The sequence below is a fragment of the Festucalex cinctus genome, chromosome 21 (assembly GCF_051991245.1).
Source record: "Festucalex cinctus isolate MCC-2025b chromosome 21, RoL_Fcin_1.0, whole genome shotgun sequence".
Classification (NCBI taxonomy): domain Eukaryota; kingdom Metazoa; phylum Chordata; class Actinopteri; order Syngnathiformes; family Syngnathidae; genus Festucalex; species Festucalex cinctus.
The window spans coordinates 1,037,285-1,047,990 of NC_135431.1; the positions used below are offsets into that span (position 1 = coordinate 1,037,285).

Sequence of the window (10,706 nt, forward strand, 5' to 3'; positions counted from 1 at the left end):
GTCGCAGTCCAGCTTCCGCTCTCTTCGAATTCAAAAAAATGTCCGACGCGGCGATGGGCGAGTTCGGGAAGGCGGCTCCGTACCTGAGGAAGTCGGAGAAGGAGCGTCTGGAAGCTCAGACTAGACCGTTTGACATCAAGACGGAGTGCTTCGTGGCGGACCACAAGGTCGAGTACACGAAGGGACAAATCCAGAGCAAAGAGGGCGGCACGGTGACGGTGAAGAAGGAGGACGGCACCACGGTGAGCGTGAAGGAGGCCGACGTCCACCCGCAGAATCCGCCCAAATTTGACAAGATCGAAGACATGGCGATGTTCACGTTCCTCCACGAGCCGGCGGTGCTGTTCAATCTGAAGGAGCGCTACGCCGCCTGGATGATCTACACCTACTCGGGCCTCTTCTGCGTCACCGTCAACCCGTACAAATGGCTTCCTGTCTACGACGCCGAGGTGGTGGCAGCCTACAGAGGGAAGAAGAGGACCGAAGCTCCTCCTCACATCTTCTCCATCTCCGACAACGCTTACCAGTACATGCTGACGGACAGGGAAAACCAGTCGGTCCTCATCACCGGAGAATCCGGCGCTGGCAAGACCGTCAACACCAAGAGGGTGATCCAGTACTTTGCCAGCATCGCTGCCGTTGGCGGCGCGGGCAAAAAGGACCCCAGCAAGGGGACGCTGGAGGATCAGATCATCCAGGCTAATCCGGCTCTGGAAGCCTTCGGCAACGCCAAAACGGCGAGGAACGACAACTCGTCCCGCTTTGGAAAGTTCATCAGAATCCACTTCGGGAACAGCGGCAAGCTGTCATCCGCGGACATTGAGACCTATTTGCTGGAGAAGTCCCGCGTCACCTTTCAGCTCAAAGCTGAAAGGAACTACCACATCTTCTACCAGATTTTGTCCAATCAGAAGCCAGATCTACTTGACCTGCTGCTGATCACCAACAACCCTTACGACTACTCCTACATCTCCCAGGGAGAAGTCACGGTGTCCTCCATCAACGATTCGGAGGAGCTGATGGCCACGGACAGCGCTTTTGACGTGCTGGGATTCACCAGCGAGGAGAAGATGGGCGTCTACAAGCTGACGGGCGCAATCATGCACTACGGGAACCTGAAGTTCAAGCAGAAGCAGCGGGAGGAGCAAGCCGAGCCAGACGGGACCGAAGCGGCGGACAAGTCTGCTTACCTGATGGGCCTCAACTCTGCCGACCTCATCAAAGGGTTGTGCCACCCCAGAGTCAAGGTAGGGAATGAGTATGTGACCAAAGGCCAAAGCGTGGACCAGGTCTACTACGCCATCGGCGCCCTGGCCAAGTCCGTGTATGAGAAGATGTTCAACTGGATGGTGGTTCGGATCAACCAGTCCCTGGACACCAAGCAGCACCGGCAGTACTTCATAGGAGTGCTGGACATTGCCGGATTTGAGATCTTTGATTTCAACACTTTCGAGCAATTGTGTATCAACTTCACCAATGAGAAACTGCAACAGTTTTTCAACCACCACATGTTTGTTCTGGAGCAAGAAGAGTACAAGAAGGAGGGAATCGACTGGGAGTTCATCGACTTTGGCATGGACCTGCAGGCTTGTATCGATCTCATTGAAAAGCCGCTGGGTATCATGTCCATTCTGGAGGAAGAGTGCATGTTCCCCAAAGCCAGTGACCAGACCTTCAAGTCCAAGCTCTATGACAATCATCTGGGCAAAAACAAGATGTTTGAGAAGCCCCGGGCTGCCAAAGGAAAAGCAGAGGCTCATTTCGCCCTTGTCCATTATGCTGGAACCGTGGACTACAACATAACAAACTGGCTGGTAAAAAACAAAGATCCTCTCAATGAAACCGTGGTGGGTCTCTATCAAAAGTCCTCGCTCAAGCTTCTCAGTCTGTTATTTTCCAGTTATTCGGGCGCTGACGGTGGCGACAAAGGTGGCAAAGGAGCCAAGAAGAAGGGCTCGTCCTTCCAGACGGTCTCAGCTCTTCACAGAGAGAACCTCAACAAGCTGATGACCAATCTGAAGACCACGCATCCCCACTTTGTACGCTGCCTGATTCCAAATGAGCGGAAGACTCCGGGAGTCATGGACAACTGTCTGGTCATGCACCAGCTGCGTTGTAACGGCGTTCTGGAAGGCATCCGAATTTGCAGGAAGGGTTTTCCAAACCGTGTCCTGTACGGGGACTTCAAACAGAGGTACCGAATCCTCAACGCCTCCGCCATCCCCGAGGGTCAGTTTATGGACTGCAAGAAGAGTGCCGAGAAGCTGCTTTCTTCATTGGACATCGACCACACGCAGTACAAGTTCGGCCACACCAAAGTCTTTTTTAAAGCTGGACTACTCGGCACGCTGGAGGAGATGCGAGATGAGCAGCTCTCGCGAATCATCACCAGAATCCAGGCCAATGCTCGCGCTCTACTCATGAGAGCCCAGTTTGCTAAGCTAGTCGAGCGCAGAGATGCCCTCTTGGTCATCCAGTGGAACCTTCGCTCTTTCCTCAGCGTGAAGAACTGGCCGTGGATGAAGCTCTTCTTTAAGATCAAACCCCTGCTGAAGAGCGCAGAGTCCGAGAAGGAGATGGCCAACATGAAGGATGAGTTCAACAAGTTGAAGGAAGCGCTTGAGAAATCGGAAATGCGTCGAAAGGAACTGGAGGAGAAAATAGTCACTCTCCTTCAAGAGAAGAACGATTTGACTCTGCAAATCCAGTCAGAGCAAGACACGCTCACAGACGCCGAAGAACGATGTGAGCAGCTCATCAAGAGCAAGATTCAACTGGAGGCGAAGCTCAAGGAGATAAACGAGAGGTTGGAGGACGAAGAAGAACTGAATGCAGACCTCACAGCCAAGAAACGCAAGCTGGAAGATGAGTGCTCAGAGTTAAAGAAAGACATAGATAACCTCGAGCTGACTTTGGCTAAGGTTGAGAAAGAGAAACATGCCACAGAGAATAAGGTAAGGAACTTGAGTGAGGAGATGGCGTCGCAGGATGAGAACATCCTGAAGCTGACGAAAGAGAAGAAAGCACTGCAGGAGGCTCACCAGCAGGCACTGGACGATCTTCAGAGTGAGGAGGACAAAGCCAACAGCCTGAACAAATCCAAAGTGAAGCTGGAGCAGCAGGTGGATGACCTGGAGGGCTCCTTGGAACAGGAAAAGAAGATTCGGATGGAGCTGGAGCGCTCCAAGAGGAAGCTGGAAGGCGACGTGAAGCTAACTCAGGAGAGCTTGATGGATTTAGAAAATGACAAGCAGCAACTGGAGGAGAAGCTCAAGAAAAAAGACTTTGAAGCATCCCAGATCACTTCCAGACTAGAGGACGAGCAAGTTGCCTCGGGACAGCTCCAGAAGAAGCTGAAGGAAAACCAGGCCAGGATCGAGGAGCTGGAGGAGGAGCTGGACGCCGAACGTGCGGCGCGAGCCAAAGTGGAGAAGCAGCGCTCCGACCTTTCCCGTGAGCTGGAGGACATCAGCGAACGTCTGGAGGAGGCGGGCGGAGCCTCGTCAGCACTGGTGGAGCTAAACAAGAGGAGAGACGCCGAATTCCAGAAGCTGCGGCGGGAGCTGGAGGAGTCCACCCTGCAACACGAGGCTACCGCCGCCGCGCTGAGGAAGAAGCACGCCGACAGCGTGGCCGAACTAGGCGAACAAATCGATAACCTCCAGCGCGTCAAGCAGAAGCTGGAGAAGGAAAAAAGCGAGCTGAAGCTAGAGCTGGACGACTTTGCCTCCAACGTGGAAAGCATGGCTAAAAGCAAATCCAACATTGAAAGGATGTGCCGGACGATGGAGGACACCATGACTGAGTACAAGAGCAAATATGAGGAGGCTCAACGGTCCGTCAATGATTTGACCACCCAGAGAGCCAAGCTGCTTGCTGAGAACGGCGAGTTTGGACGGCAGATGGAGGAGAAGGACTGCTTGATCTCACAGCTCACCAGAGGGAAGAACTCATACAACCAGCAAGTAGAAGACCTCCGCAGACAACTGGAAGAGGAAGTCAAGGCAAAGAATGCACTAGCGCACGCTGTGCAGTCAGCCCGTCATGACTGCGACCTGCTCCGAGAACAGTTTGATGAAGAACAGGAAGCCAAGAATGAGCTGCAGAGGGCGCTGTCCAAATCCAACAACGATGTCTCCGCGTGGCGGAACAAGTACGAAACCGACGCCATCCAGAGAACCGAAGAGCTGGAGGAAGCAAAAAAGAAGCTGGTCCAAAGACTGCAGGAGGCTGAGGAGGCCATTGAAGCGGCGAATGCCAAATGTTCTTCTCTGGAGAAGACCAAGCACCGGCTCCAAAATGAGATTGAGGACCTGATGCTGGACCTTGAGAGGTCCAACGCAGCTTCTGCGGTACTGGATAAAAAACAACGAGCTTTCGATAAAGTCCTGGCAGAGTGGAAGCAAAAGTTTGAGGAGTCCCAATGTGAGCTGGAAGCCTCCCAGAAGGAAGCACGAACAATGAGCACCGAACTCTTTAAACTGAAAAATGCTTATGAGGAGTGCCTGGACCAGCTAGAAACCGTGAAGAGAGAGAACAAGAACTTGCAGGAGGAGATCTCGGACCTGAACGACCAGCTCGGGGAGGGTGGCAGAAGTGCATGTGAACTTGAGAAGATGAGGAAACAGCTCGAGCAAGAAAAGGCGGAGCTACAGTCAGCACTGGAGGAAGCCGAAGGCTCTCTGGAGCACGAAGAGAGCAAAATATTGCGAGCCCAACTGGAGTTCAACCAAGTCAAGGCCGAAATGGAGCGGAAAGTGGCTGAGAAAGACGAGGAAATGGAGCAGGCCAAGAGAAACTACCAACGCATGGTGGACTCGCTCCAGTCCTCCCTGGAGTCCGAGACCAGGAGCCGAAATGAAGCGCTGAGAGTGAGAAAGAAGATGGAGGGCGACCTCAACGAGATGGAGATCCAGCTCGGCCAAGCAAACCGGCAAGCGGCCGATGCCCAGAAACAACTCAAAACCCTTCAGGCCTTCCTGAAGGACACTCAGTTGCAACTGGACGACGCGCAGCATGGGAACGATGACCTGCGGGAGAACATTGCCGTCCTCGAACGTCGAAACAATTTGATCCAGGCTGAGCTGGAAGAGGTGAGGGCCGCGTTGGAGCAGACGGACCGGAGCCGCAAGCTGGCTGAGCAGGAACTGACCGACTCCACAGAGCGCATGCAGCTTCTGCACTCTCAGAACACCAGCCTGATCAACCAGAAGAAGAAGCATGAGGGGGACCTCCTGCACCTGCAAAGTGAAATGGAGGAGGTGGTTCAAGAGAATCGCAACGCCGAGGAAAAGGCAAAGAAGGCCATCACGGACGCAGCCATGATGGCTGAAGAGCTGAAGAAGGAGCAGGACACTAGCGCGCATCTGGAGCGCATGAAGAAGAACATGGAACAGACCATCAAAGACCTCCAGCACCGCCTGGACGAGGCCGAGCAGATCGCCATGAAAGGTGGCAAGAAACTACTCCAGAAACTGGAGGTCCGCATCAAAGACTTGGAAAACGAGCTGGAGGCCGAGCAGCGCAGAGGAACCGAGTCCGTCAAAGGCGTCCGCAAGTACGAGCGCCGCATCAAAGAACTCACCTACCAGACCGAGGAAGACCGCAAGAACGTCGCTCGACTCCAGGACCTGGTGGAGAAGCTGCAGGTGAAAGTCAAATCCTACAAGCGCGCTGCCGAGGAGGCCGAGGAGGCGGCCAACGGCAACTTGGCCAAAGTGCGCAAGCTGCAGCACGAGTTGGAGGAAGCGCAGGAGAGAGCCGACGTGGCCGAGACCCAAGTCAACAAGCTGAGGGCCAAGACCAGGGACGGGGGCACCAAGAAGAGCCTAGACGACTGACTCACAAGTAAGGCACCGGTCAATCAAAAGCAGGATGCTAAAGCTAGCACATTAATAAGCATCTTGACAGCATCTCCAGCGCCAACGAACAGCACTAAACTTTAAAAACAAACAAAAAAAAACTTCACATTGATGCACAGCTAATGTGATCTTCTGTGTGTGTTTTTTTTTTTTTGACAGGCTTATTCCGGGACGACCAACACCAAGCCAACAGGTGGTCTACATTATATCACGTATCTTCCTGAATGTTTGAATCACAACACAATTTAACGTCACAAAGTAAGCTATTCAAAATAAAAGTCACATAAGCCCAAATAAATGCACGTGTGTTTACACAGCTTCCTGTCTGTTCTCTTCAAAATGGAGGCTGGTTGCTAAGTAGGTAACTGACGACATCACCGCCATGCCGCCAACTTGACACAACACACAAACACAAACGTTCGTTACTGGTTTTTTATTCGCGCGTCTTCCTGTGAGTCGACAGCGGCGTTCACATGCTTTTGATGAGGTAGCCGCTGAAGGTGCTGAGTCGGCTCTGGTCAAAGACGCTCTTGTTGGCCCACATGGTGACCCACAGCTTGTCTCCCTGCTCCAGTATCAGCGGCATCCCGTTGGTGGCGCTACTGAACGTGCCCTGCGAGTCGTAGATGGCGAACATGTTGATGCCGTTCTTCATCACCGCCGCGTTCAAGGTCCCGGAGTTGCCCACGTTGCCGTTGAAGAGGATGAAGTAGAGACCCCTGACGGGGGCGGTGAAGATGCCTGTGGGGGGAGGAGGACACGGCAGTGTTAGCACTAGGAGCGGGAATCGATAAGAATCGAGTGATTCCGACTCTTGGAACGCATGCTGACTGCAGACTGGATTTACTGAACTCAGCTCACAAGTGACAAACAGGAACAATCGCTTCTTTGAGCCCACCCTATGTCCCGTCCTGTCCCACTCTCCCGGTATGCTGAATGGATTTACACGACTGGATCAAGTGTAGATTAACTTCTCCCAGAAATCCCTTCCATTTCCTTAAAGCTAAAGGTTCCTGGTGAATGTCTCTCCCTTGTGATTCATCTCCAACGTATGAATACGGGGGTGAATCTATCTTAAAAACCGTTTGGTAAATGGTCCCCGTATATCGTCGATTTTTCCATATTGCATGCAGGTTAGCTAGAACGTAGAGACACGATGACGTCCTACCTGTGTTGGAGTCGTAGCCGTTCCCTACGTTGGTGATCACGTTTTTGAACACCAGGTTGGTCTCCGTGTCGAAGGGGCCCTGGTGGGTCCAGTCCGACGTGGTGACCAGCGCCGCCGCGAAAGACACCGGTGCTTTGGCTGCACACACACCGCAAGGATGAGCTTTCACGGTCTCTGGAACCACTCATCAAGGACCTTTTTCAACTGACCTTTTTCAACTGACCTGCTTCAGCTGCGTCCCTCTCCAGCTTGTCCACGCGTGCCCCCAGCTGGTACAGGAGGACGTTTTTGTCCGGTTCAAAAGCGGGGCGCTCTTCACCGAGAAACAGCTGAGCCCGAAGGCCGCCGACAGCGCACACGATGAGCAGCGTCGCCGCAGTGGTCAAGTACGGGCACGCCATCGCAAAAACAAATGATCACAGAGTCCAGTTCTCGCCTTCAGACCAACCGTTTTGATCTGAACTTCACCTCTGCAAAGTTTGCTCAAGAGAACGTGGACTTTGTTCGCAAACATTTGCACGCAACATTTCCGAGCTTCACCAAAACATAGTCCTCTTGATGTGTGTGAGGAAACTAAAGATTGAGGTCATATCACATCTTTCGTCAGTGCTGTGAAATATATTCTCAAGCAAACGCCGTTATAGATTTACCTCCATGGTGAAATAGCCTGTACAGGGCTGGGGAAACCAGGTCCAGAAAGTAAGAACCCCATAGGTTGGTTTTCCCCATAGGTGCTTTTACTTAACAGGTGGTGACGAGTAGAAGCACCTGCGGCTAAAACCAAACTGTTTATCTTCTGTTTGAACTTTGGTGCCTATGTCTGCAATAACGAGTGGCTAGTGTAGAGGGGCTAGCAGCTAGCTTGTATGTCAACATGCTAATGTGGCTACGCAAGCTTTCCCTGCGGGGTTAGGTGAGAGTTCGGAGACCTTAGTGCAGGTTAGGGAAGGTTATGGGATCTTATGGGAGGGTTAGGTTAGCGTTAAGAGAGGTTACATGAGGTTGGGGAGTTTTAGGGAAGTTATGGAAGGCAGTGGCACAGTGGTATGTGCCCAAGTTCGGTCCTCAAGAGTCCCGATCCAGGTTGTTTTCTGTGTTTCTCTCCAACAACACACCTAATTTATGATCGGGATCGTTAGCAGGCTTCTTCATTAGATTCAGCTGCGTTCAAGTAGGGAGAGAAAACAGGCTGGATAGGGTCTCTCGAGGACCAAACTTGGTCACCACTGAGTCAAAGCTAGCACCAACACTGAGGGTAGGTCAGGGGAGCATTAGGCAGAGGTGGGTAATCCAGGTCCGGAAAGTAAAAACCCTGCCACAGTTTGGCTTTAGCCACAGGTGCATCTAATCAACCAGCAGGTAAACAAGTTACTTTCCAATCGGTCAAGTCGAACCTCCTGTGACTAAAGCCAAACTGTGGCAAGGTTTTTACTTTCTGGACCTGGATTATCCACCTCTGGCATTAGGGGATCATTCAAGAATGGTCGTGCATTAGTTAAGGGAGCGATGAGTGATGACATCACCAGAAGAAAATCAACAACATCGTTATAGTGTCATTTTTCAAATTTTTATTTTCGTTTTTGGTGCTCGCCTTGGTGGAAGCCAAGCTCCTGTAAGCGCCAGGGCGAGATTAAGGGAGGGGGCTGATGAGGAAGCCGCTGAAGGTGCTGAGGCGGCTCTGGTCAAAGATCCTCTGGTTGGCCCACAAGGTGACCCACAGCTTGTCCCCCACGTCCAATTGCAGGGCCATGCTGTTGGTGGCGCTGCTGAACTGGTTCTGGGAGTCATAGATGGCGAACATGTTGACGCCGTCTTTGACCACCGCTGCGTTCAGGCCCCCCTCCGACCCGGCGGCGCCGGTGAAGGTGATGAAGTAGAGACCCTTGACGGGGGCGGTGAAGATGCCTGGCGGGAATGAAGAGCAAAGCATTGGGAGTGACCCCAAGAACGGATGCGCTGGTTTTGGAAAGGGCATTTAGCTAAGCTGGTTCTTCGGCCTCCAACAAACAAACTACAAAAAAAAAATCCCTCAAATTGCCAGGACTAGTTACGCGAGCAGAATTGAAAACTAAAGATTCCTGTTTCAGCAGCGGGAACAAGTCACGTTCGGGAGGGATGTGACGTCGTACCTGTGTTGACGTCGTAGCCGTTGCCCACGTTGGTGACCACCCTCTTGAACACCAGGGTGGTTTCTGTGTTGAAGGGGCCATGGTCTTCCGCCGGCTGGTCGTCGGTCTTGAGCGCCACCGAGAACGCCACCTGCTGACCACCTGCGCCAATTATCCGTCACGGTTCACATTCATACTTGCTCAAGTTGGTATGCGAATATGGAAAACCCTTTGAGCTTTTATTCCTCAATATCCTGCTTAAGATCAATATACGAGCACACATTTTGTCCTCACTTGTAATAAGGCAATTCGGTGCAATAGTAGAAAAACGGTTTTTCATTACTGTATGCTCTGGACGGTTGACCCCAAGTCCTCCACCATTCTTGTCTCTTCTACCTGTAGCCTAACTCTTGCCCCTCAAACTCTCTCATTCATCCACCTTTCTAAATGTACCTTCATCTGCTCCCTCTTCTCACAATGTCATCTGTGATCGTCACTGTCCTTGGGTCTTCCAGTCTCGCCTCATCTGTCATGTGTCATGTTTTGGTTCTGTGGGGTTGGGATTTTGTTTTCTTCTGGTGTTTTTTGTCATGTATTCTGGTTTCTTCCCTTGTCTCGTCCAACTAACTAACTTCCCAATGTGTGACCGATCAGTGCCCTCAACCACTTGTCACCCCCCAGGTGTGCATCTTTAGGTCATTCGTGTTGTTGTATTTAGTCTGTTGTGTTTGTCCGGTCCGTGTGGGTGCTGGTGTTACGTGGGTCATGCTGGGTGTCTGGTCTACGAAGCGCTGCGGTGTTGTCAAGCTACAGTCACTCCCCGTTAAGGCAAGTTCGGTCCCGTCACGCCACGCTCGGTTCAGTTCTGTCAAGTCCGGTCACGTCACGTCCAGTTCCGTCTCGTCAAAGTCATGGTTTTCCTGCCCACTTGTCAATCAATCACCCTGCTTTGTTCATTTCCTGTCTGATCAGTCTCCTCAATTTGGGTCCACATCTTTCACTCCACCTGGAAATTGTGACACAGAGAGGATCCCTGATGCACTTTTCCCGTAGCCTGATTGTGAGACGCATCAGTTTGATTCATGGAAGGGTGTGGGAACTTGTACAACATTGCTCTTATTTCTTAACGCATTCAGTGCCATTGACGGCTATAGATCAATTAGTCGGCAAAAAGTGGCACTACTAAGATAGCTGCTCTACCACACAAGACCTTAAACCAGATACAACGGATATGGACGAAAAAAAGTCCAAGGGTTTTCTACGTGAAAGGTGGTCCCAACTCACTCGGAACATCCTGAGCCCAAAGCCCGGCCGGGCTGCACAGCAACAACGCAGCAATCACCCACTGGTACGCCATCTCCGGACGGGCTAGCGTCCGGTTCGGCAGCCCTATTTAACGGCCGCCACGCGACCTTCGGCGGCGACGCCCTTCAGACGGACGGACGGACGCGGCCTGACAAATATTTGCCGTGGACGTCACGTAATATGCACTTGCGAATCCGTCTCACGGGTGTAGTCATAGCGCCAGTTCAATGAACCCTTGCCAGGGACATTTGATAGCAGAGTCTG

The 10,706-nt window shown here is 52.2% G+C and overlaps 2 protein-coding genes and 1 pseudogene across 2 annotated transcripts; 1 reads left to right on the forward strand and 2 right to left on the reverse strand.

Moving 5' to 3' along the window:
* Positions 1-38: 38 nt before the first annotated feature.
* On the forward strand, positions 39-5,840 carry LOC144010631 (myosin-6 pseudogene; annotated as a pseudogene).
* Positions 5,841-6,279: 439 nt separating this feature from the next.
* On the reverse strand, positions 6,280-7,497 carry LOC144010438 (complement C1q tumor necrosis factor-related protein 3-like). Its single transcript, XM_077510765.1, has 3 exons — positions 7,253-7,497; positions 7,030-7,167; positions 6,280-6,602 (listed from the first exon to the last, which is right to left on the reverse strand). The coding sequence occupies exons 1-3, from the start codon at positions 7,428-7,430 to the stop codon at positions 6,331-6,333; spliced, it is 588 nt and encodes a 195-aa protein (XP_077366891.1). The 5' UTR covers positions 7,431-7,497; the 3' UTR covers positions 6,280-6,330.
* Positions 7,498-8,582: 1,085 nt separating this feature from the next.
* On the reverse strand, positions 8,583-10,586 carry LOC144010544 (complement C1q tumor necrosis factor-related protein 3-like). Its single transcript, XM_077510897.1, has 3 exons — positions 10,422-10,586; positions 9,159-9,299; positions 8,583-8,934 (listed from the first exon to the last, which is right to left on the reverse strand). The coding sequence occupies exons 1-3, from the start codon at positions 10,492-10,494 to the stop codon at positions 8,660-8,662; spliced, it is 489 nt and encodes a 162-aa protein (XP_077367023.1). The 5' UTR covers positions 10,495-10,586; the 3' UTR covers positions 8,583-8,659.
* Positions 10,587-10,706: the final 120 nt, after the last annotated feature.

What these genes read in the sequence shown, in the direction of transcription:
- LOC144010438 (XM_077510765.1), bottom strand. Translation starts at nt 7,430, where the DNA reads ATGGCGTGCCCGTACTTGACCACTGCGGCGACGCTGCTCATCGTGTGC. An exon ending in GAGGGACGCAGCTGAAGCAG is followed by an intron (nt 7,168 to 7,252) that starts GTCAGTTGAAAA and finishes GTGTGTGTGCAG; the next exon opens with CCAAAGCACCGGTGTCTTTC. An exon ending in CGGCTACGACTCCAACACAG is followed by an intron (nt 6,603 to 7,029) that starts GTAGGACGTCAT and finishes CTCCCCCCACAG; the next exon opens with GCATCTTCACCGCCCCCGTC.
- LOC144010544 (XM_077510897.1), bottom strand. Translation starts at nt 10,494, where the DNA reads ATGGCGTACCAGTGGGTGATTGCTGCGTTGTTGCTGTGCAGCCCGGCC. An exon ending in TTGGGCTCAGGATGTTCCGA is followed by an intron (nt 9,300 to 10,421) that starts GTGAGTTGGGAC and finishes TAATTGGCGCAG; the next exon opens with GTGGTCAGCAGGTGGCGTTC. An exon ending in CGGCTACGACGTCAACACAG is followed by an intron (nt 8,935 to 9,158) that starts GTACGACGTCAC and finishes CATTCCCGCCAG; the next exon opens with GCATCTTCACCGCCCCCGTC.